We start from the raw sequence: 26,229 nt of genomic DNA on the forward strand, positions 1-26,229 counted from the left end.
ACTTATAATAGGACACAAAGAGCTGGTGATAAAAAAGTTTATGTTAGATATATGTATATATGCACACTGTAATTTTGGTTCACCAAAGGGATGCCATAAGAATATTCAGTGATTTTCCCTGAAGACGACATTGATTATATAATATGGGGGGATGGGGAAGCTCCTAACAATGGACTATTCCCATCTTCAGTTAATAGCAAACCAGGCTGATTTATGACCGTAATCAAAGAAGCTACAGAACATGCCTTCAAATTACATGCACTTTTACTGTGAAACATAGTTTCTAGCTGGTGCCTGGCCTCTCTCTTGCTCCTTGATCTTGCAAACACTTTCTTAATTTGTTGCATGAAAGCGATAATGCTCCTCTAAAACCAATTTCTCTTTTTCCCTAGTGATCATTCCCTACTTCCACCAAGAGCAATTGCTTCTACAGAATTCAAGGAAGCCAACAACCAAGCAAAAGTGAGTTTTCCCCTTTCATAGTAGAGCCCTGTAGCAGCCACCTAGGTTAATCAATTAAGGTAGCTTTTACTGATAACTCATTTACCGTTTCCAAATTCCAATTTCACAAGACGCCTCAGAATTGTCACTCAAGAGCCTTTCTCAGTAGGAGCTGTTTCAGGCAAACTGAATATCTAGAGTGTTACATTAAAAAAGAAAAAAGCCTCCTTTCCAAATTCATTCTGAGGATTACTCAACAATCTGGAAACTATTTTTATAGTTATTTAATTTTTAAATAAGTAATACATGCACAAGCTCAAAAACATAAAAACATATTGTTTAAATGCTGGTGAGATGTTATGCTCCCACTCCTGTCCTCTGTCCTCTCAGTTCCCTTCACCCACAGGTAAGGACTTGCATTAGAGAGACTATTCATACAAGTGTTTCTGGTCATGCATAATATGCATGATCCATTCCCGGATGGGAACACAGAGAAAGGACTCAGTCTCCCAAGATCTTGGGAGAACCTACCAGGTATTTAAAGCCTGAACCTACATGCTCACCAGCCACTCATAGATCTCTCCCTCTTCTAAAGTTGACATTGAGTTCCACATGGAGGTGTTTAATTTCCCAAAAGGGAGTTTTCCTTACAGCAATCAGGTGTTATCAGTTAGAACTCAACAAGGCTACCTCAAGAAGTGGTGAGCTCCCCGTCTCTGTAAGCATTCAGAAGCTGATGACTGTTTCCCATGGTACTGTATTAAGGATTCCAGATGGAATCATTTCAGGACACTTCCACTCTACAACTCTATCATCACTAGTCATGTTACCCTTTTGCAAAAACAATAATGAGACTGTTGATTTTTGTGACCATAAAAAAATATTGTTCTCTACTCTCTTATGCATCCCAATCCTCTCTCACTAGTAATAACTTCAGAATTGGTTTCCTATCTCCATTTCTTTGATATCCATCACTACACTGTCACTAGAACAAGCTATCTAAATGCACATTTGAATACCCCATTCTCAATGGACACCTTTGAAAGACTCCCCATCTGCCATAGGCAGGTCCTCCATCCTGGGCCCTTCCTCAGGAACCCTGGCCTCTCTCTCCAGCCCCATTTCCCAGCACTCCTTGCATCTTACATGGCTCACTGGAAACACTGCTCAATCGATACAATTTCACAGGTATATACCTTTGCCCAGAAAGTCCCCCACCATCCATCTTATACTCTATTTCCTAGATTCCTTCTTCCCTAACACTTTCCCCTCCCTTTGGCACAAAACACTCCTTTATGCTTTCGAAGTCCACTTTCCCCTGGGATGAGAAACTCTTGCACGCAAGGACTGTGTGATTGGGTCATCTTTGTATTTCCAGCCCCCCGCACATGCCTGACACATAGTAGACATGCAGTGAACAACTGCTGAACTGAAAGAGAGAACTGCAGACGCTGAATTACTCAGTCACGGTGCAGCTTTTTGCACCATTTTAAACATCTGTCTGAGCCTGCCTAGATTTCAGTCTTCCATGAAGTAATAGAAAGTCTGCTAAAACTCAGGAATCTCTTCTGTTCCCAAGGAACTTGCCCAAAGTCACACAGCTGGAAAAAGGAGGAGACATCAAATCCAGCTCAACCAATTCCAAAGCCTCTGTCGTTTACCAAAAGGCTTCCCTGCCTTCAGATTCTAGGGGGCAGGCAGCCTTGAAAGCTCTGTAATCTGGATAGTAAGCTCTTTCCTACTAAGCTTGTATTTCATGGAAATTTCCACTTGTGAAATCATCAGACTCCTGACATCTCTATTTCCAGGCTTTGACTGTTTAAACAAGATGCAGACATCCTCTTTCCTTCTCTAAGAGGCTTTCTTTCTTTAACTCTTGGCTCAGCCTAAAACCTTTCACCTGTCTGTCCCTTACTTTCTAAGTCTTTTTGGTTTTCTTGGCCTCTATAGTGAGATGGTGGGCTTTTTATATTGTAATTTTATGATTCTATAATTTATTTATCATGCATTATTGTGCCTCTAAACAATATGAGTGCCTTTGCAAGTGGGGGCACTTTATAAATAAATGATCATATTTATTGTTATTAATAAAAGAAGCAGCCCGCAATGCTCCAGGAGCCCCAATTCGCTTCTGTAAATTGTGAATTGAATATCTGATCTTACCCGGCTCACCACAGCTGCCAGTTCTCTCATCTCACTGTTCATGCCAATAAATGCACTCAGAGGTTTCAGCAGTCGTTCCTGGTGATGGGAACAAAACACCTCATGGTATAACATTGCTTCGTAATTCACAGTGACACAAATGGTGGCGGATTACTATGACCTTCTACCCGATCTCAAGGTTTCTTCGGACTCAAAATTATATCTCTAAAGTTCTTCTGGACTTTGGCAGTTTAGTACAAGAATGAATGTCACATTTTAGCCACTTACTGCGGGGTCTGGGTTACACTCGAAGCTGTTTGAGCCAAGTTCGCTGGTTGCTCCTTTGAGAGCGTCTGTGAGCAGCCCTCGGAAGTCAATGATTTGGCCCTGAAAGGGAGTAATGGTTTATTTACACCATTAAAACTTGAGGAAAGACTATCCTTAATAGCTCAGCATCATTAAACCAAAACACATTAATGTTCCTTGGTGTGTAAGCCAAAGTTAAAGTGAAGCTTTAAAATAACCTGCACTAATAATGAACAAGGTAATTTCCTGAAGTGAGGGCGCTCTAGGAAAAAAAACAAGTTGTAAATAAATTCTTCAGAATGAAGTTGGTTTAAGTGGAAATTCACAAGCATTTTTCAGTTCCTGACACATACATACCATCTGCTTCCTTACATGTCTATTTCCCTGTACTGTCTCCTCCTTTTGGAACATGACACACACAGGAAAGACTCATTGGCACAAAAGTAATGATAGTTCCCATTTACTATGGACTTTCCCAGTAGAGTACCTGGCACAAAACAGGCATGCAAGCTACCTTGCAAGGATTATTTCCAATTTTTTTTTAAATTTTTAAATATTTTTCAATTACAGTTTACATTCAATATTATTTTGTATTAATTTCAGGTGTATAATATAGTGGTTAGACAATCAGATACTTTACAAAGTGTTCCCCCCCATAATTTCAGTACCCACATGGCATTATACATAGTTATTACAATACTAGAGGCCCGGTGCACAAAATTCATGCATAGGTAGAGTCCCTAGGCCTGGCTAGCGACCAGGGTCAATCAGGGCCTTTCAGCTGCCAACCAGGGCCTTCCTTTGTTCCATGCCGCCCCCTGATGGTCAGCACACATCATAACGAGCAATCGAACTCCCAGTCTCCCAGTCAAACTCCCAGTCTCCCGGTTGAACTCCCAAAGGAACACTTTGCATATTAGCCTTTTATATATTTAGATTATTGACTATTTTCCTATTCTATACTTTACATCCCCATGACTATTTTGTAACTACCAATCTGTACTTTTGATTTTTTTCTAAGTCTTATAACACTTCTGCTCGTCAGGTGTTCATCTAGTTTCATAGATGGAAATAATGCCAGGGGAATTCCATGATCTTCCCAGGACCACACAGCTAACAAGTGGCTTCAAGCCAGGATTAAAACCCAGATACCTGTCTCTCATACTCCCTCCAAATTCACCTTGTCTCCCCACTAGGAAGAAGGAAAAGTAAGGATGTGTGCAAAAACAAATAATAACTATAAACAATAATTATAGTTGGCATTTCTTGAGTGTTTATTGTGTGCTGGGCACTATACTAAGACCTCCATTTATTATGACATTTAAAGTGACCCTATGATTATTTCCATTTTACGGCTGAAAGAAATGAGGTTTAGAGAGATTGAACAACTTGCCCAAGATTACACAGCTGGTAAGGTCTGAGCCAGGGTTTGAACCTAGGCAGGCTGACTCCAAAGCCATTACCTTTAAGAGCAACATGCCTATTAAAGTTGCAAGGGGGACTGGGGAATCCTGAGGCTAAGGGCCCTACCATGGCAATGAGAGATGCACTTTGGAAATCAGCCTCCTGGCCATACACCCTCATTCAGCTTATAAACATCTGAAATGCTAGGGAGAAAATCATGTACATTTTACCCTGAGGACGTTTCTGCTGTGAGAGAATTTACAGCAAGACTCTTCCAAAGCTTAAGTGCTGGGTTAAATAGTCCCTTCCTTATGACCTGATCAGAAACATCCATTCATATGAACTTGAGGCATTCAGGAGATAAACTAATGCCACAAAACTGCTAAGCACAAAAGTGCTGAAAATACAATGAAAGTAGTGAAGGTGACCAGGGACGTGTTTCTCCATGGGAGACACAGATTCGAATGGTATCTCCAGCAATCACTCATATATTTGAGCCCTTAAAGGAGTCAGTTCAGGCCAATGAGACAGCTCCCTTGATTTCTAAGGAGATGCCCCCAGCTTCCTCTCTAAACATGCACAACCCAGAGTTGAGTTTGGCTGAGAAGAGTTGACTGGAAGTAAGAACTTCATCAAAGAAAGAAAAGAAAGATGACACTTAAAGAAATACAACTCTAGAAGTTACGATCAAAAGATATGTTGGTGTTGATGCTACTTTTCATTTCCAAGTGACATGTTTTACCTGCCTTTTGCCTATATCCACCCAATTTGAGTCTTTTCTGTTTGAGAAACTATTATTTACAAATAAGGACACGAAGTTCGTCATGAAAGAGGTAGAATATCTATCAAGGACAAGATCAACTCTCTGTCAACAGAGGTTTCATGGTTCACAGAAAATTACATTCCAGGTGAAGGCATACCTCCAAGGAAAAAGTTGACACCACTAATCAACAACCACTGAAAGGCAGAAAAGAATGAGTGGGAGGCCCCCCTTTTTTTGTGGTTGTTAATCCTCATCCAAGGATATTTTTCCATTGATTTTTAGAGAGAATGGAAGGGAAGGGGAGAAACAGAGAGAAAGAAAAATGGATATGAGAGAGACACATCGATTGGTTGACACCCACACGAGTCCCAACCAGGACCAGGGATCCAGCCTGCAATGGAGGTATGTGCCCTTGACCAGAATCGAACCTGGGACCCTTCATTCTGCAAGCCGATGCTCTACCCATGGAGCCAAATCAGCTAGGATGAGGTCACTTGTTAAATAATGCAGAACAGTTGTGCCAATGTTTATTATTTTAATCATGGAATTTTAAGCTGAAAGGAACATTAGAAACCATCTCTTCCAAACCTCTCAACTTGCAATGAGGAAACTGAGCTCCTTAGAGATGGGGCAGTTCATTCAAGTACATTCATCTAGAAGGAAAAGTCAGACCAGAACCCCAGGGTTCTAATCTTTACCCAGTGCTCTTCCCAGTTCACCTCACAGCCAACCTTTGATCATTACACAGTAACTTTTCTGTTTGACAGAAATAACATTTTTATTTTCATTTTTTAAAAGAAAAGGGGATTTTCCCTTTCAGTATCAGGTTCATGAATTTCATTTACTTTTTGTGGACGGACATTTTCTCCTCCACGGCCTCTGGTGATTCCTGATATGCTTAAGCCAAAGTCAGCACTCTCCATGCCAGTGTTATTGACAACCTCCTGAAGAAAGAGGAAGACAGGTAGAAGTCAAAAGGGACATAGAGATGCTGGTTGTAACTGCCTATTCCATTACCCCAAATCAAATGTCAAATGCTGGAGATCAGTTCTGTAAATGGGGAACCCCATGTATAATTCGGCCACTTCTGTGCAGCCCCAAGATGAACTATCTGCCTGTGCCACATGGAAGGAGCTGGCCTTGGAAGCATGGGCTCCAAGCAGCTTTTCCAATGCCTCAACCCATTCCCACTTGCTGGCTTGTCTTTTCTCCTGTGACCAGAGGTGTTTGTGGCCAGAGGTGCTGAGTTTGAAGGGCAGAAGCCAGCCAGCTCCTGTGGGATTTATCTGCTACCCTTCCACTTCCCTTCTGCCTGGGTCAGACTACAATGGCCAGACCGTCCAACCTCTTTGAAGATGAGAGATTCCTTTTGACCAACTGAGTTTTGTGATTATTTCTTTCTACCCCACGAGACATCTTTGGCATTAATTATATTTCATAATCTCTATTGGTTCTGTTTCCTTTGAAATCTAGTATGTTTTGTTCTAAACCAGGAATCTCTAGGCCTGGATCTCCTGAGTCAGTAGCTGCTGGTCTCACCCACCTGCTGGATTCTCTCCTCTTGCTCCCCTTCTCCCCCAGAAAGTCCAGTGTGGAGGTCTGGGGTGGGGACCAACCGTGTCACTTCAGAAAAATCCAACAGGAGACTCTGAGGCCCAGCCACACCCAAGACAACCCTTGGCCCATATCTAGGAATCCAGGGAGGTACTTCAGGACAGGAAGGCCTGCTGACTACAGTTACCTCAAATGGGAGTATCGGACTCTGCAGCAAACAGGTCCTCCTGCCATGCTCAGCCCTCACCCCTCAAGGGCTGTCACCAGCACTCAGACCAGGGGAAAGGCTGGGGAGGGAGGAGCCCTCCCACTCAAAGTCAGAAACATTAGGAAGACTAGGGATTTGCCTGTGGTTTTAATCCAGCGACTTGGAAGAAAATCTATAGTTTAGTGAGATCATACAGCAATTTAAAAAAGCAAAGGTCCTCAAAAAAAAAAAGTGACTTTTCTTGGGGCTATTTCTCAGTCACCTGCTTTTTTTACAGACACGAAGCAAAGCTGTCCCGACCTGTTTAGGATGTTCCTTATGGAGGGGTTTTGCTTCCCCTGGCTTCCCCATCATGGTTTTGGACCGTGGCCTCAGCTGACTGATCATGGGAAGATTTTGACAACTGTCATTCATCACCCTAGGGGAGGAAACAAAGACCTTGAAGGAAATTATTCTAACCACTTAGTCTGAGGTAACTAAACAACTTGTGGAGCACACAGAGTTCTTGAAAGATAGACAGGTATACCACAATAGGGCCCTAACATCTGCACCCGCCTATCCTGTCCATCCAAGCCTGACTTGCTCAATCTACCCATTGGGTTTCTGCAAGACGGAGCTAGAGGGCCACCTCCTCTTAGAGGCCCCTGACTCACTCTCTGCATTTCCCTTTCATGACCCCTGGCTTCAGCCCTTCTATAAATAGCTTTCTTTTCCCAAAATGCTTTACAAACATCCTTCCCTTGTTTCTTTCCACCTCCACCCAGCTCCCCCTCTCCCTTCCCTCTGGAAGAGCAGGGGAAAGGCACAGGAGGAAGGAGTCCTCCATTCAGATGAATGAACATTAGAAAGCCTAGGGATTTGTCCATGGTTTCAACCCAGTGTGCTGGGGATACCCTGTCTACTTAAAATACCTCCCATCATACTCTGTACAATAGATGTCAAAGGGGTTCATGGAAGAAAAGCAACCTTACCTCATCTCTGTTGTCACAGGTCATTCATGTTTATAAGACAAATTTTCACCAGAATTCTATACTTCAGGCAAAGCAAATTAATGGGACTGCAAGTCAGAATTAGTGGCTAACTGAGGTGGTGATGGGGGGTATTGACTGGGAAAGGAGCCTGCTGGTGAACTGCCAGCAGTGGTAGCTACGAGTATATATGCCTTGACTGTATCTGTTATACATCAGTGCAGAGGTAAAATATACTTGTTCCTTACACAAATACCCACATCATCAGGTGTTTGGTTCTCTCATTCTCTTGCCCTCCCATGTGAGATTCCTTTCTAGAATTTTTCTCCCTCTATGCTAAGTGGTCTCAGAGAGCTGCCATTTCAACTCCATTTCTTTGTGAGAAAGAAAAAGTTGGTCATGTCTACTATAACCATATAGCTATTTGGCCAGCAAGACCATCTATGCCAATAATACCACCAATGTCCACACGTGGCGACTCCAGTGTTGGGCCCAATGAGGTAAATGTCAGGAGAGGAACAACTGCCAGTTTATCAGGGCATCTGTTTTTCATCTGTAGATTAGGAATAAGAATGTCTGCCCCTCGGGTCTTTTGCTGGCACAGCAATGAAAATCTATGAAATGAATACCAGGCATTTCATAAGTGCAAATCCTTGTGAAAAGCATTGATTTAAATGAAGTGAGGATAGATGATGATGATGATGAAGATAGATAGATAGATAGATAGATAGATACATAGATAGATACATAGATAGATACATAGATAGATACATAGATAGATACATAGATAGATAGATATAGACCTATATAGAGAGTTAAATTTGCCTCAACACCCTGTGTGGCTGTAAGGAAACTGGGAGCCTATTTTCCCACAGGCGGCAAATGATTCACAGATTTGCTTTAACATGACCAAAGACAAGTGCACTAATGTGCAAAGCAACACAATTTCATTTCCATCCGCTCTAATGATTGTAAAATTCTTTCTAATACGGAACCAAATTCACCCTGTTAATTAACTTCAGTCACTAGTTCTAGGCATGTCCTGTGGAATATTGCAGAGAAGATCCAATCTCTCTTTAGAGAGTGAAAACAGTTACTGCATTGTTGTAGGGACCACTCCCCACCCCAAGCCTTCTGTTCTTCAAACTAAACATCTCCAGTTTCTCCAGTCATTCCTGAGGTCATCTGGCTCCCATATTCTTACTCATCCTGGACACCTTTAATCCACTGTCTTCTGACCAGAATAGAGCCACCTCCTACTTTCCAGACTATTTCTATTGATGAAAGCCGAAACCACATTAGTAATCACACTACATTGTTGACTCATACTGCATCTGCAGTTCACTCAGATTCCTAGTTCTCTGGTTTTGTAATAGGGGAGCTATTTGTTGTGAATCTTTGTGTAGAGTTTAAATCATATTTCATTAAATTTCATCTTGTTATTTGGGCCCACCCTAAATTGTCAAGACCTTGTGGCAAACTAATTCTGTCAGCCATCGCATTAAAGAACTTTTCCTCCTTGGGTCAGCTGCAAATCTCTAAGCTGGGAGCTTGCATTTTGGAGATGCAAGAATTAGGAAAAGGCACTCTCATCTGTTAATAGCCAGTCTGATGATACAACCTCTCATTTCAACAACTATCTTTGAGTATAAAATTGTAAACAAACACCATTCATTATTTTCCTAGTTATTCATCCTGATCACAGCCATTTGCTATCCAACCTTCATGCTTGCGGGTACAAACATCTACTCACAGGAGAGCTGAAGGAACCCCAAACCATCAACATCTATCCCAAATGGGAAGCAAAGAGCTCCAAAGACATTCACTCACAGAATGTCCTTCCAGGTAAGGAATGCTGAGCTAATTCCAAGCATGAATGTATGGCTGAAAAATAATCAGAATCTAAATGTGTTCCCCAAAGATGGCCTCTTAAAATGTTCCTCATTGGGTCTGTTCAGAAGTACTTATTTATTACCAGAGTCTGACTAGCTTTATGGCAACTATAAATAAAAGAATAACATTCGGAAAAAGGAGACATATGTACTACTTGTAATACTTTAAACAATTAAAAAAAAAGAAAAAGAAAAGAATAACATTCAGTCAAAACAATAAAACATTCCTACAGAATAGTGCAAAGCAAAGGTAGCTTCGGGCAGCGTATTATCACAAAGCGTTCAGGGCTCCACAGCCATTTTATAAATGATGCCAAACAGCCCTGTGAGGTGTCTGACCCTTCCTTCTTAGGCTGCAGACCAGGGACTGGAGTCACAAGAGCAAGGAACTTAGTGGGGCACATGGAACTCATACCTCCTAAAGGCCTAATGGGTTGCTTGTGCTTATAATCTAAGTTTTCTTCAATTGCATTCTAAAATTTAAAGAAATTTTGTTCACTGACTGAATGGTTGTGGGGCCCCTACTAAAACCCCACTTCAACCTTCCCCTTAGGTTTGGCCTTATTATAATAGAAAAATCTACAGGCCTTCATGCCCCAAAGCTATGCCATCCTTGGCAGCCATGCCCTTGCACTCCTGGCCATTTCTGAACAGTGGGTGTGGGTTGGGAGTGGGAAGAAAGGAATGAGGAGGACACTGAGGCAAGAGTGGTAGGACCTTGTGTCTCCTCAGAATGGTCAAGAGACAGAGGGGCTCCATCAGATGCTGCAAGTCCCAAATGAGATTTGGATTTGAGAAGCTAGAGAAAGGAATATAAGATGAGTGCCAGAAAAGGAGGAGAAAAGAAAGGCCTGATTATCTTCAGACAGGTCAGGACATGGGCGTGCACAAAGAAACTCAGGTGTGATTTTAAAAGGGAAAATAATATTTCTTGGGTGCTCAATATGTGCAGGGAACTCACTATGTGTCAGAAACATGCTCCTAGCAGCTAGGACCTAGCTTGTCAGAGCAGAGCCCAGAATTGAACTCGGGTCTTTTAATCTCTGAGGTCCATCCTTTTCAAACCACTGAGCCTAGAAAAACAGAGCATGAGTGGGTGCAACTATTCACAGTAAAACCAGGAGAACTGCCAAAACCGGTTTGGCTCAGTGGATAGAGCGTCGGCCTGTGGACTGAAGGGTCCCGGGTTCGATTCCGGTCAAGGGCATGTACCTTGGTTGCGGGCACATCCCCAGTGGGAGGTGTGCAGGAGGCAGCTGATCGATGTCTCTCTCTCATCGATGTTTCTAGCTCTCTATCCCTCTCCCTTCCTCTCTGTGAAATATCAATAAAATATATTAAAAAAAAAAAAAAAAAAAACCAGGAGAACTGGCAGACATTGGTCATGTCCTGGACATTTGTAACATGACCGAACATGGCTGGGCCCACCTAAATCACAGGACCACAGCCTGGTGCTGCTGGTAGACAGTCATGGAGCCACACTGGAGCATCTTCTGAAAGGGTCCCACAAATTCCTAGAGTTGAGTTGATCAAGATGAATTACCATTTACTTTACCTTCTGGCCTTCCCTCCACTTCTTGGTGGTACGTTATTTTCTGCTGCAGCAAAACAGATATTGGGAGGAAAAGGAAATAATTTAATTTTTAAGAGAAAGTGATTTTTCAAGTATGTTTGTCCTTTTACATTGCTTTTAAACTTGTGCAACAGTCTTTTGGAATTTGAAGACTCTAAGCTACTCTTATCTAGAGAGAAGCGAAACTGCCAGCGAAGAGAAAGAAGTTCAGGCTTCCCAAATGTTTCCATGTAGAGAAAGGCCCCAAAGGCCTTGGATATTAAACCTGTTGGAGACTGTGGACCTAGTGACAACTCCAGTATGGGCTTAGTTACCATTTCATTAGGTTTTCATGAACTTGAAAACATTTTGCCTTGGTCTGTGGGACACCAGGGCGATTCCATGAGTCTGGCAGGGACTACTTTTCAGTCATACTCTGCCAGTTTACCTGAACATAAAGATTTAGTGTCCATATCCCAAGAGAATGCATTTCCAAGGTAGATCAGAGCTGGCAATTTAGAAATCAGATCATGTCAATAATACTTCTGGTGTCCCAGTGGTTAAGAGTCCTTGCTTTCTCTGCCAAGACTCAGATCCAGCAGCCAAGGGCTCTGAACCCTTCACTAGAAGGGAGTTCAGATAAAACACATCTCTCTCAGACCCCTTCCAGCCCTGAGATTCGGCCCTGGCTATTTTTAATTGACATTCCTCTTGGTTTCCTGGTCCCCACATGAAATGTTAAAGTCTGTGGCTTAACAAGTGCCTTGTAAACAGGACAATGATCTCCCTTGGTTTATAATTACTTCCCCCACTTACAGACTTCTAAGTCAATGTTACTACAAAACCTAGGGACCTCACTTTAGATCTTTCCTCCAGCCAGCCTCCTTGACTGCTAACCTATACTGGGTCTTTGCAAAATATTGATCATTATCTGGATTGATGGCTTTCAAAAGCATTTCATTATCTATACATGAGCTATTAGCTTCACCAATACTCATTTTCATGATATTTTCAAGATAGATAATAGGTCTTCCTAGCAAGAAAAGAGTCTTCTGTCATTTATCCTCTTCTAACAGCTCTTTTCATCTCTACAGAAATGAAAGTAATGTTGGGCTTCTAAAAAGAACCTCTAAAGTATATGATTGTCTAACCACTATGCTGTACACCTGAAACCAATACAAATAATATTGAATGTAAACTAGAATTGGAAAAAAAAAAAGGACCTGTGATACTCTGAGGTTTTGCCTTCATTGTTCTAACACACATGTTCCTCAAACAAATGCCAACATAACGAAAGGAATGTCCATGTCCAAGGATCATATTTAAATTGCACTGAATCTAAGGGAAGCTACGGGATCTGTCTGGTCTAGTCCTTCAGTACAGCATGAGGGGCACCATCTATCTGGGAATAAAAGGAGGAGGAAATGCTAATCTTAAAGATGAGATAAAGTTTTATTTCTAGAAAATAGCCATGTACCTGTGTCTGGTGCCTTTTTGATAATTTTGGGGTATTTCTGAAATTTTATAAAATAATAGCTCTCATAGTCCATCAAAATAGTTTCAAGGTCAACATTGTCACAAACTTCAAAGCGTCGTAACCCCAGTTGAGTTTCTTGCTCCAAAGCATTAGCTGTATCAATATATCTGGCCATTGCACAGAAGAAAAAAAACAAAACAAAAAAATTAACCCCAAGTAGAAAGAACAAAAGCAAACAGGCATTAAAAGTCCAGAGCCATTATTGTTTAAAACGTTTTTGGAAGTGTTTAGTCAAATAAGTCAACTAAGAAAATATCTTGTGATTTACCTTTTCATTTGTAGCCAAAGTGGGTATTTACCTCTTTATTCATTTTAGGCAACATTTGACAATTGACAAAACCCAAACTCAGTTCCAATAGGCATGATTTGCCCATCATTGAGGCAATTTAAAAGAATATGTCATGAGCTCTGAAGAAAATTCCCATGATATATTGAGCAACATCATTGAGGAAATTTAGTATAAGAAGATGTCATCCAGTTGGATGTATTATTTCTGGTAATTTTTTTATCAGTCACACATTCCCACTTCTAGGTGTAAGTAGTATCTTCACCATGGGTTCTTCACTGTCATTTTTAACCTGTTCAGTTGAAAAGCTGTCTGACTTAAGTAGTCTTAGCAATAAAAACAAGTGCCTTGTCTCACAATCCTCTGAAAGTGGAAAGACTCTCCAGTCCATAATCTTAGTTAACTTGTTTCTAAAAGCAAGGACTCTCTCCTGACAAATGTGCACAGATTAGCATACAACTTTAGGGGTTTGTCAAAAACCCAAGATTAAGAATTCCTACTACAGGTTATAATTCCTTCTGTTTGACTTGAATCCAGAAAGTAGAAGGAGAAAAAAATTTTTTTATCATTTTTATGCTCTCTTTCCTGGCCCAGATTCAGGCCCGTTGGAAGACTGAATTTTGTTAAAGAAGGTTATCATAATTATTTCCCATGACCTTGCTAATTTTAAAGAACTTGCAACGTCAACTGACTGTACTCAGTCAGTTTCTATACTTACCGATGGCTCACCTGGCTTCTACACTCTGTCTTAATCCCCATTTTACAGAGAGATGAGCTAAATCCATTTTTCATTAAAGACTTTTGTTTAGTATAAAGTAATATATGCTAATTTAAGAAAAAAAACTAGAAAATACTGATAAGTCAAAAGAAAATTCCACCACTCATAGATAATGACTGTTAACATTTTCTCTATTTTTCCAAACATTTTTATTTATTTTTTTTAAATATATTTTTATTGATTTCAGAGAGGAAGGGAAAGGGAGAGATAGAAATATCAATGATTAGAAAGAATCATTGATCAGCTGCCTCCTGCACGCCCCCTACTGGGGATCAAGCCTGTAACCTGGGCATGTGCCCTTGGTCGGCAGGCCGACGTTCTATCCACTGAGCCAAACAGGCTAGGGCTCCAAACTTTTTTAAATGACTAAATACACATATATTTGCACTTGTAAACAAGAAAAAAAGGAAGATAGAAACAGAGACTATAAATGGCTTGTAGTATTTACTGACGTCACACTATATTCTAAACTCTTTCCAGGATCATAGAGTTTTTACTTTAAAAAAATTATACTAAATAATGGCAGGTCCCGTGTTTCCTAAACTAATTGATCAGAGAAACAAAACTGCTTCTGAGTGTTCCTGTTCCACTACTTGAGTTTGAATGAGGTCTGAACTTGATAGGGTTGGCAAGAGCCACTAGAGGTTCTTAACCAACAGTGACAGGACAGGACCTCAGGACAAGCGGTGAGCACCAATGAGCAAGACACAGCAGTAGAGACGGAGGCTGGTAACAGGCACTGAGTCCGAGGGGATGCACGTGTGGTGCTACAAGGACGTGTACCATGACTTCCACTGTCTGATCTCACCAATTCTCCCTCACACTTTTGAACTCTGGTCTTTCTGTTTCCCTAATTGTTCAGTTATGCCATGCCCCTTCTTCCTCTGTGCCCTTGCCTAGAATGTCCTTGTCCATCACATCTGTCTATTGGCATTCTGCATATCTTTCACTGTATGTCAGCTATAATTAAAAAATAAAAATGAAAAGAAAAAGACCAGCTCATATCCCTTCCCTACAAAGCTTTCTCTGATTGTTTATTTCAATCCACAATAATCTATCCTCTTTGCCAAATTCTTGGTATTTTGTTAAAGGCGAGTCTATTTTCTTGACACTGATATGTCCTTAAAATTACCTGTATTAGCCCAGTGGGTGTAGCTCAGTGGTTAAGCTTCAACCTATAAACCAGGTGGTCCTGGTTCGATTCTGGTAAAGGCACATGCCTGGGTTGTGGGCTCAGTCCCCAGTAAGTGGCAAGGGGAGGTGTGCAGGAGGCAGCTAACCAGTGATTCTCATCATTCATGTTTCTATCTCTCTCTTCCTTCCTCACTCTGAAATCAATTTTTTAAAAAAACATTTTAAAAATACCTACATTATAGTTCACTTTTCATCTTGATAATCCATAAGTCCCTTTCCCAGCAGGTCTCAGGGAATATTACTCTAAGTAAAATTTTCATTGATTCAAGATGCAAGGAGCCATCTCATGGCAAAAAGGGGAAAGGCATGTTTTGTTAATACCCTCTTTATGTCGTAACAGGTAGGTGGCAAAATTTCCTCCCCCTGCCAGTTATAGGATAGGCATTGCACAGAAAAGAGCTCAGTGTAGGTCATTCAGGTCAATGCAATTTCTTTATTTTGAAGGAAGAAAAACAGGATTAAGAGCCTTATCTCTGTGTACATGGCCAGCAGTGGGACCCTGGGAAACTAACTGGATAAAGGACTTAAATGTAAGATGGGAAACCATAAAAATCTCAGAGAAATTCACAGGCAGCAAAATCTCAGACATATGCCGAAGCAATATCTTCGCCAATACAGCTCCTAGGGCAGTGGAAACTAAAGAGAAAATAAACAAATGGGACTACATCAAAATGAAAAACTTCTGCACAGCAAAAGAAACCATCAACAAAACAACAAGAAAGCCCTCTGCATGGAAGAACATATTTGCCAATGTTGTCAACGATAAGGGCTTAATCTCCAACATTAATAGGGAACTCATACAACTTAACAAAAGGAAGATAAACAACCCAATCAAAAAATGGGCAAAGGACCTAAATAGATACTTTGTGAAAGAGGACATAAGGAAGGCCAAGAGACATATGAAAACATGCTCAAAGTCACTAATCATCCGAGAGATGCAAATCAAAACGACAATGAGGTACCATCTCACACCTGTCATCAACAAATCAACAAATGACAAATGCTGGCGAAGATGCAGAGAAAAAGGAACCCTCGTGCACTGCTTGTGGGAATGCACACTGGTGTAGCCACTATAGAGAACAGTATGGACTTTCCTCAAAAAACTGAAAATGGAACTCCCATTTGACCCAGTGATCCCACTTCTAGGAATATATCCCAAGAAACTAAAAACACTAATCAGAAAGGATCTATGCACCCCTGTGTTCATAGCAGCACAATTTACCATAGCTAAGATTTGGATACAGCCTAAGTGCCCATCAGCAGATGAGTGGATTAGAAAAACTGTGGTACATCTACACAATGGAATACTATGCTGCTGTAAAAAGAAAGGAACTCCTACCATTTGCAACAGCATGGATGGACCTGGAGAGCATTATGCTAAGTGAAATAAATCAGTAAGAGAAAGGTAAATATCACATAATCTCACTTATTTGTAGAATATAATGAACAACATAAACTGATGAACAAAAACAGATCCAGAGACAGAGAAGCATCAATCAGACCGTCAAACCTCAGAGAGAAGGTAAGGGAGGGTGGGGGCAAGGGGGAGAGATCAACCAAAGGACTTGTATGCATGCATATAAGCATAATCAATGGACACAGACACCAGGTGGGGTGAGGGCATGAGCAGGGGGGTGGAGGGGCAAAGGAGGGATAAGGACACATATGTAATACCTTAATCAATAAAGAAAATAAAAAATAAAAAAGGCCTACACTAACTTCAAACCTGTATGGGAAAAGGTGTGTATCACATGAGCTGGATAATAAAATTTAATTGTTAATAAAGTTTTCAAGTACATAATATGAAAAATATTATGTAGGTAAATGTGACAATATAAGTGTGTGTCTAGGTTGCTGAGGATGGGGCAGGGACAGGTAGAGCACAGGGGATTTTTAGGGCAGCAAAGCTATTCCATATGATACGACAGTGGTGGATACCTGACATGCATTTGTCAAAACTCATAGAACTGGCCCTAACCGGTTTGGCTCAGTGGATAGAGCGTCGGCCTGCGGACTGAAGGGTCCCAGGTTCGATTCCGGTCAAGGGCACGTACCTTGGTTGCGGGCACATCCCCAGTAGGGGGTGTGCAGGAGGCAGCTGATCGATGTTACTCTCTCATCGATGTTTCTAACTCTCTATCCTTCTCCCTTCCTCTCTGTAAAAAGTCAATAAAATATATTTAAAAAATACCAAACTCATAGAACTGTACAACACCAGAATGAGCCCCGATATAAACTACAGACTTTAGCTACTAATAATATACCCATATACAGTATTGGTTCATCAATTGTAACAAGCGTACCACAGGAATGCAAGATGTTAATAATAGGGGAGACTGGGCAGCATTGGCGGGGGGAGGTTGCCAGCATATAGGAACTCTCTGTACTTAAAAAAAAATTAACTGTAATTTTTAATTGATTTCAGAGAGAGGAAAGGAGAAATGAGAAAGAGAGAGAGAGAGACCTCAATCAGTTGCTTCTTCCCTCAACCAGGGATCAAACCAGAAACCTAGGTATGTACCCTGACCGGGAATCAAACCCAACCAACTGAGCCACACCAGCCAGGGTCTCTCTGTACTTTGTGCCCAATTTTTCTGTAAAATTAAACAGCTCTAAAAATAAAATCTGTGACTTGTTATTTAAAGGGTGTATCTGGAAAAGCCGAGGTCACTAAAAGAGAGGAGTCATCTCTGTAAATATTTGCAATGTAACATACCCTTCTTGTGTTAAATGATGCAAAATCAAAATAAGAAGATTTTTTCGTCGTGCTTCTGTCCTCACCTTGCACTGTGAACAAAAAGGAAAATTTAGATCAGATGACAATGAGATATAACACTCCTTTATAGCAAGAAACCCTTGCACAGGGGTCCTCAAACTACAGCCCGTGGGCCACATGCGGCCCGCCGAGGACATTTATCCGGCCCGCCGGGTGCCGCTGCCTGTCCTGCTTAGCAGCCAACTCGTCCCGGACCCACAGTGTGCATAGGAATTTGTTCATAGTTGTTTTTTTTTAAACTATAGTCCGGCCCTCCAACGGTCTGAGGGACAGTGAACTGGCCCCCTGTTTAAAAAGTTTGAGGACCCCTGCTTGCAGGTAAAGGAACCAATCAAAACCAAGAAGCATGACTTAAAGGCTGGAAGGCAGTTTGGCATTTCTTGGGATATATAAACTGTTTTCCATTGTTATTTTCTTCTTCTTTTTTTTAATCCTCACCCACGGATATTTTTTGATTGATTTTTAGAAAGAGTGGAAGAGAGAGGGAAAGACAGAGAGAAATATTGATTGGTTGCCTCCTGCATGAGCCCTGACCAGGGCCCGGACCAGGGAGGAGCCTGCAACCGAGGTATGTGCTCTTGACTGGAATTGACCAGGGACCCTTCTGTCTGCAGGCCGACACTATCCACTGAGTCAAACCAGCTAGGGCCACTGTTATTTTCTTCTTAGACCTGACTTCTTAATTGTAAACTGAAGGTACTGTGATTTAAAGTAGGATTGCGCTTTAGTAGTTAACCTCTTACTGCCAAGATAATTGGCATTTTATTGCTTATAACTGCGAAGAAACAAATATACACGGTCCTATTTGGACCAGGTTAAGGGAAGTGATAATAAAGATAAACTTATGAACCAGAAATCAGCTCTGACATCCCAGGTACTTACCTACTCTTACAACTTAAATTCACTCAGAGTCCCACCCAGTCTCTGCACCAAGTGCAGATGAGTTCCAATCACCATTCAGGGGTGACTGCACAGCCAAGCACTTAGAATAGAGTAGCAGAGCCATACAAGGGAAATTCCTGCATAATAATAACTATTCAGACTATGTGAATCTTTACATTTATCCACAGTGTTAATGTGCTGCATTTAGTTATCTGGTATCTCAAATTGCCCTGAAATCTATAATAATAAAAGTGTAATATCCTAATTAGATCAGACATCCTTCCCGACGACCTTCTGGACGAAGCCAGGGCTACAAGGGAAGCCCAGGTCCTGGGTGCCAGAGGGAAGCTGGTGCTGGCAGCCAGGGGAAGGAATGCCTACTCTTTTTTTTTTTTTAATCTAAAGTTTTACATATGTCTCCTTTTTCCCTGATTGACACCCCCCTCCCCAGCCATTCCCACCCCGGGCAAGCCCCCACCACCCCAGTGTCTGTGTCCATTGGTTATGCTAATATGCATGCATACAAGTCCTTTGGTTGCTCTCTAACCCCCTCACATCCCCTGCCATTTGTCTCTGGATCTATTTTTGTTCATCAAATTATGTTGATCATTATATCCCACATATGAGTGAGATCATGTGAATATTTATCTTTCTCCAACTGAAGGGAGGGCCACTCTTGCACGAATTTCATGCATTGGGCCTCTAGTTTATTTATAAAATGCTTCCAATAATATTCCCCTTGCCCAGCCCAGAGGTAACAACCATCCTGACTTTTATGTTAATTACTAGAGGCCCGGTGTACAAAATTCATGCACTGGGGGAGAGGGGTCCCTCAGCCCAGCCTGCACCCTCTCCCCGGAACCCCTCGCTCCTTACCACTCGCCTGCTCACTGCTCCTTAGCACTGCCGCAAAAACAGGAGAGGCTTCCGCCACCACTGCTGCACTCGCCAGGTGTGAGCCCAGCTTCTGCCTGAGCGGTGCTCCCCCTGTGGGAGCGCACTGACCACCAGGGGGCAGCTCCTGCATTGAGCATCTGCCCCCTGGTGGTCAGTGCACATCATAGCGACCGGTCATTCTGGTCATTTTGCCGTAATGGTCGCTTAGGCTTTTATTATATAGATTCTCTTTTTCTTTACATTTTTACCAAATATGTATATATTTTTTTAAAAAATACATATTGCCCCACTTGTGTGGCTGAGCAGCGACCTATGAACCAGGAGGTCATGTTTCAATTCCCAGTCAGGGCCCAAGCCTCGGTTGTAGGCTCGATCCCGTGTGGGGGGTACAGGAGGCAGCCAATCAATGATTCTCTCATCATTGATGTTTCTATCTTTCTATCCCTCTCCCTTCCTCTATGAAATCAATAAGAATATTTAAAAAAATATATTTTTAGTTTCACATTTTTGAACTTTATATGAATAGAATATGCATTCCATTCATGTGACTACTTTTCATTCCACAGTATGTAATTTTCCCAATAAAAGTTCATATCAAAGTAAAGGCTTACATATGATCAAGCTATTCCATAAAACTTTCACTTAAATTATCTGTTTCCACTGATTTTTAGTCTGGGGTCATCAGGGTTGCTATCTAATATGTCTCGAGGTAACCAACTCTCCCCTTTCCCAGAAAACAGAAGTATCTTTAAATGCCCACAGTACCTGGCATGGTACCAAGTGCTAAGTAGAATCTGATATTTAATGATAGGTTTACTAGATAATTATTTATTTGTTTGTTTTCAAACTACAGGTCATGATATCCAGTTAATGGGTTATAAACAGCATAGTTTACAATGCAATAGAATTATCACAGAATGCGTAACAGGTAGAAGGCTTACTATTGCTTCATGAAACTTTTGTTGTGTTTGCTCATATGCCTGTGTTCTGGATCTAATCTCAGATGTCTTCATTAGTTGATCACATTCAAAAAGTTTGAAAGTCACTATAAAAAATGACATTAAGATGTGCAACACTATCAGTTTTCATTCACTTTCTGAAGATGTTGACACAAGAACTCTTGGTGAAGGCCTTTCTAATTTACCAAAATTAGCATTGGTAGTCAAAGTTTTTCTTTTTTTTTTTGTAATTTGATTTGTCTCTCCTATAGTGCCATCTAGTGTATTGGGAAGAGAAGCACTTCATGAAATTTACGTTGTTCCAAATTACTAGTTCAATAATAAAGATGACAATCATCACAAAATTCAGTCCAAATTAAGTTTGCAAAATAAAAATACAACATCATATTAAACAAGAAGGGATACGTTTCTAAATGTTCAAATTCAGAAATTACGCTTGGGATTTTGATTCAGAATTTTAAGGATCTGGAAGGAACCTGAAATTAGAAAAGTAAAGAGATTTGCTCAAAAGCCTGCAAAGAGTTGAGAGCAGAACCCAAGTCTTCTAGTTCCTGGGCCAATGCTCTTCCCTCCACCACTTCCTCCCCTGCACTCACCCCTCCTCACCAGACTACTCCCACCCCTGCACATTCACTCCAGACCAGAGAGAAGCTGCTATTTAAATTTTCCAAAGAAACAAAAAAAAAAAAAATGCATGCCAAATTTGCCAAAATCAAACAACTGTGGTTACCAGTCTAAAGTGAAGAGAAATAAAGTTTTCTCTGTTCAAAAAAGTCAGGCAGCATTGAATGGAAAGAACCACTGATTAGTTAGGCAGCAAAAATCAGTAATAATATGTACAAAAATAACTACAAAAAAAACTGTGTTTGTTAAATAATTTTACTCTAAATAATCCTACCCTAAAGTTGCAAGACAAGAATCAACAAAACTCTTTGCAATGTTTTCCTTTATTCCTAACCCTGTTTACTATGGGTAAATTTTTCTCTTTAAAGTTTGGGTCAGTTACTAAGAAAGTCAAAAGTCTCAATGTAGCCCTAGCCAGTTTGGCTCAGTGGATAGAGCATTGGCACGTAGACTGAAGGGTCCCAGGTTCGATTCCCATCAAGGGAAGGTACCTCGGTTGCATGCTTGATCCCCAACCCCAATCAGGGCGTGTAGGGGAGGTAAGCAATCAATGTCTCTCTCACATCGCTGTTTCCCTCTCTCTGTCTCTTCCCCTTCCTTCCACTCTCTCTAAAACATCAATGGAAAAATATCCTAAGGTGAGAATTAACAAAACAAACCAAAAAATCTCAATGTAGGATTGATGGTTAACACATGAAATAAGGGGAGCTGAGCCTTTAAGTGGCCTTATTTCAAAGACTCCAACAGGCCCACACCAAGACACAAATAATTAAAATGCCAAGGGTTAAAGACAACAAGAGAATCTTGAAAGCAGTAAGAGAAAAGCAGTTAGTCACCTACAAGGGAGTGCCCATACGACTGTCAGTTGATTTCTTTTTTTCGTTTTGTTTTTTTTGTTTGTTTGTTTTGTTGTCAGCTGATTTCTCAACAGAAACTTTGCAGGCCAGAAGGGAGTGGCAAGAAATATTCAAAGTGATGAATAGTAAAGACCTACAACCAAGATTACTCTACCTAGCAAAACTCTCATTTAAAATTGAGGGTCAGATAAAGAGCTTCACAAACAAAATGTTAAAGAGTTCATCACCACCAAACCAGTTTTACATGAAATGAAGGGTATTTTTTTAAGGGTATTCTTTACGAAGAAGAGATTAAAAAATATGAACAATAAAATGGTAACAAATATATATCAACAATTAAACCTAAAAATCAAAATAAATGAATAAGAAATCTAATGAACAAAATTAACTGGTGAATAAAATAGAATCAGAAGCATGGAAGCATGGCACAGACTCAAAGGAAAGGCAGGAAGAGATTAACCAAAGATTCTACCTATGGACACAGACAGTAAAGTGGTGAAGACTTGGGGCGGGGTGGGAACCAGTTGGAGTGGGGCAATGGTGGGGGGAAATGGGGGATAGCTGCAATACTCTCAACAATAAAGATTTAAAAGAAAAAATAAAGGACCCAAAATTATCTGTCCATAAAAAATTATTTTTCAAACATGAATTGTATAAAATACACACAGAATGTAAGTAAGTTTGACCAAGGAAAAATAATAGCGACATTCATTAATCCCATCAGCTCAGACACTCATTTACAGAACTAGAATTGTTTGAGCTCATTTTTTTTTAATGAATGCAAGAGTCTTTCATTAAAACTTCACCAGTGTTTCTTAACTGACCTCACATAGTGACAAATGAATGGTGTCTCTTACAATTCCTCAAATCAAATATCCCACAATTTTAGTGAGCATTTCAAAGCAATTATTGGCTAGAATTTTTTTTTTTTTGGGGGGGGGGTTAATCCTTTCCTGAGGATATTTTTTTCCCATTGCTTTTCAGAGAGAGAGGAAGGGAGAGAGGGAGAGAGAGAGAGAGAGAGAGGCTGATGAGATCGACTGGTTGCCTCCCAAACACAACCCCCTTCTTATAGGAGATCATGTCTTTTAATTTCTGAATAGTTACAGTCCTATTGTGAATGAAGCTAATCCATCTCCTTTGTATGTAAAGGTCTTTGAGAACAAAAGAATTTTAACTGAAGAGCCATGAAAACCATTCTCAAAAGATACTGCACTGGACACTGACTAGTGCCTTCCTAACTGAGCAAATTGTGGGCTGCTGTGCCAGTATCAGGGTCAGTGATTGGAGGGGGCTCAACAGCTGTAATTGCTTTGTTCATGTACTTCAATCTCTCCTCATTTACTCAGGAAGCATGTGCTTCCTCCGAATCTAAACATGCACAGACGCACCCTAGCTGGTTTGGTTCAGTGGATAGAGTGTGGGTCTGTGGAATGAAGGGTCCCAGGTTCAATTCCAGTCAAGAGAACATGCCCAGGTTGTGGCCTCAATCCCCAGTAGGGGGCATGCAGGAGGTAGCCGATCAATGATTCTCTCTCATCATTGATGTTTCTCTCTCTCTCTCTCTCTCTCTCTCTCTCTCTCTCTCTCTCTCTCTCTCTCCCTTTCTCTCTGAAATCAATAAAAATATATTTAAAAAATAAAAAAATAAACATGCACAGATGCAAATATTCTCTTATGACCAGGAGGCTGAGAAAAATGCCAGGGAGTGTTTTGCTTGTGTTCCTCAGTACTGCACGCACTGCACTGGCTTTGGCTCATAGCTCAGAATTTTGTGAAGATGTAGAGCCAGAAAACTCATTAGAGGAGCAGAAAAAGATCTTGGGAGAGGTGTTTCTAAAAGGGGAGGGGAGAGGAAGGCTGGAGAGGGCAATAGGGGGTGTAGAGTTTTGTTTTGAAGAAATGAAAATGTTCTAAAATTAATGTGGTGATGGTTGTATAACTCTGTAAATATACTAAAAGCTATTGAATTGTACACTTTGCTTGGTATGTGGATGATATCTCTATAAGGAGGTTTTCAAATGCTAATGGGAGAGGTAGAGAAAAGAAGGCTAGAATGAATGTAAATAATTTGAGTAATGCTTTTGCCCTGATATATAAAGTAAATATATCTAACAATAGAAATATTTTCATGCAATAGTTTTGATATTCAAAGTAGAAATGATGGGGAGAGCCGCTTGTCACCCAGAACCCTTGAGGGCCTGCTCAGCACCCTCAAGGTGGCGCCTGGTCACATCTGAGATGTGACAATGGTGCTTCTTTCTTTACTCGTTTTGATGAACTGGCTCTAACATGCATCAGTGTGACTATGGGATAGACTTACCAGACAGGAAAGAAAACACAAAATCACCTAGGCAGACATTTTCCTTTATGCTTTTTCTTTTCGGTTTTATCATAATTTGAAATGTACCTAACTGTTGAAGAAACCAGAAACCACTCTAAGTACCTAAGTATTATAATATTTCTTCAGTTCATTTGGGACAAAATAAGCTTCTTGGCCTGAAAATCCACAACTGCGGCACCCACGAAGAACTGTGAGCCCCAGAACACCGGTCCCCAATTGGCGCAAACACGCGGATTCAGAGGAACTCTACACTCCACCACGGAAAGGTCATATTTCGCCTGGGATAAGGAGAGAGAGAACTACATAACCAGACATCCAGAGAAGAGAGACCATGGGGAGACAAAGAAACAGCCTGCATATGAAAGAAAAGCAGGCATCACCAGAAAAGGCAGTAAATGAAATGGAGGCAAGCAACCTTCCAGAGAAAGGATTCAGAGAAATGGTCATAAGGTGGCTGAAAAGAATGGAAGACAAATTCGACAATATGAGTAAGAACCAAGAGGAAATGAAGAAGAACCAAGAAGAAATGAAAAATGACATCACTGCTTCACAGGAGATTTTACCAAACATTCAAGGAAGAACTAAAACCTATCCTCCTCAGACTATCCCAAAAAATTCAAGAGGAAGGAACACTTCCAAGCTCCTTCTATGAAGCCAGTATCACCCTAGTACCAAAAACAGATAAAGACAACACAATGAAAGAGAATTACAGGCCAATATCCCTTATGAACGTAGATGCCAAAATCCTCAACAAAATGCTAGCAAATCGGATCCAGCAGTACATCAGAAAGATCATACACCATGACCAAGTAGGATTTATCCCAGGAATGCAAGGATGGTACAATATCCACAAATCAATAAACGTGATGCATCACATAAACAAACTGAGAGATAAAAATCACATAGTCATATCAATTGATGCAGAAAAAGCATTTGACAAAATCCAACACCCTTTCTTGATAAAAACTCTCAACAAGGTGGGAATAGAAGGATCATACTTCAACATAATGAAAGCTATATATGATAAACCCACAGCTAACATACTCAATGGGCAAAAACTAAAACCATTTCCCCTAAGAACAGGAACAAGACAGGGATGCCCACTCTCACCACTCCTGTTTGACATAGTACTGGAAGTATTAGCCATTGCAATTAGACAAGAAGGAGAAATAAAAGGCATCCAAATTGGAAAAGAAGAAGTAAAGCTGTCCTTATTTGCAGATGACATGATATTGTACATAAAAAACCTGAAAGACTCCATCAAAAAACTAACAGACTTAATAAATGAATTTGGCAATGTAGCAAGATACAAAATTAACACCAAGAAATCTATGGCATTTCTATACACCAATAGTGAACTTACAGAAAGAGAGACTAAAAAAGCAATCCCATTTACCATCGCACAAAAAAAAATTAAGATACCTAGGAATAAACTTAACCAAGGAGGTACAAGACCTATACGCAGAAAACTACAGGACACTGAAAAAAGAGATAGAGGAAGACGTAAACAGATGGAAGAACATACCATGTTCATGGACTGGTAGAATCAACATCATTAAAATGTCCATACTACCCAAAGCAATCTATAGATTCAATGCACTCCCCATTAAAATACCAATGGCATATTTCACAGACCTAGAAAGAACTCTCCAAAAATTCATCTGGAATAAAAAAAGACCCCAAATAGCCACAGCAATCCTGAGAAAGAAGAGTAAAGTAGGAGGGATCTCAATACCAGATTTCAAGCTGTATTACAAAGCCACTGTTCTCAAAACAGCCTGGTACTGGCACAAGAGCAGACATATAGACCAATGGAATAGATAGAGAATCCAGATATCGACCCAAACCACTATGCGCAATTAATA

The 26,229-nt window shown here is 40.7% G+C and overlaps 1 protein-coding gene across 2 annotated transcripts in view; it reads right to left on the bottom strand.

The window, feature by feature from the left end:
- Window positions 1-26,229, bottom strand: part of KATNAL2 (katanin catalytic subunit A1 like 2) — a gene marked incomplete at its 5' end in the record, with an annotated part of 67,463 nt that overhangs the window by 22,569 nt on the left and 18,665 nt on the right. The window contains 7 exons of one of the 2 annotated variants that reach the window (XM_080683798.1): window positions 2,605-2,682; window positions 2,872-2,970; window positions 5,902-6,000; window positions 7,119-7,236; window positions 11,234-11,276; window positions 12,708-12,874; window positions 17,742-17,812. In XM_080683798.1, the coding sequence (XP_080539924.1) occupies window positions 2,605-2,682; window positions 2,872-2,970; window positions 5,902-6,000; window positions 7,119-7,236; window positions 11,234-11,276; window positions 12,708-12,874; window positions 17,742-17,812 (675 nt within the window). Of the gene's footprint in view, window positions 1-2,604; window positions 2,683-2,871; window positions 2,971-5,901; window positions 6,001-7,118; window positions 7,237-11,233; window positions 11,277-12,707; window positions 12,875-17,741; window positions 17,813-26,229 lie in introns of those variants that run through there. The other variant, XM_080683797.1, reaches the window with a different exon arrangement.

Source organism: Plecotus auritus (genome assembly GCF_963455305.1).
Source record: "Plecotus auritus genome assembly, chromosome: 8".
Classification (NCBI taxonomy): Eukaryota; Metazoa; Chordata; class Mammalia; order Chiroptera; family Vespertilionidae; genus Plecotus; species Plecotus auritus.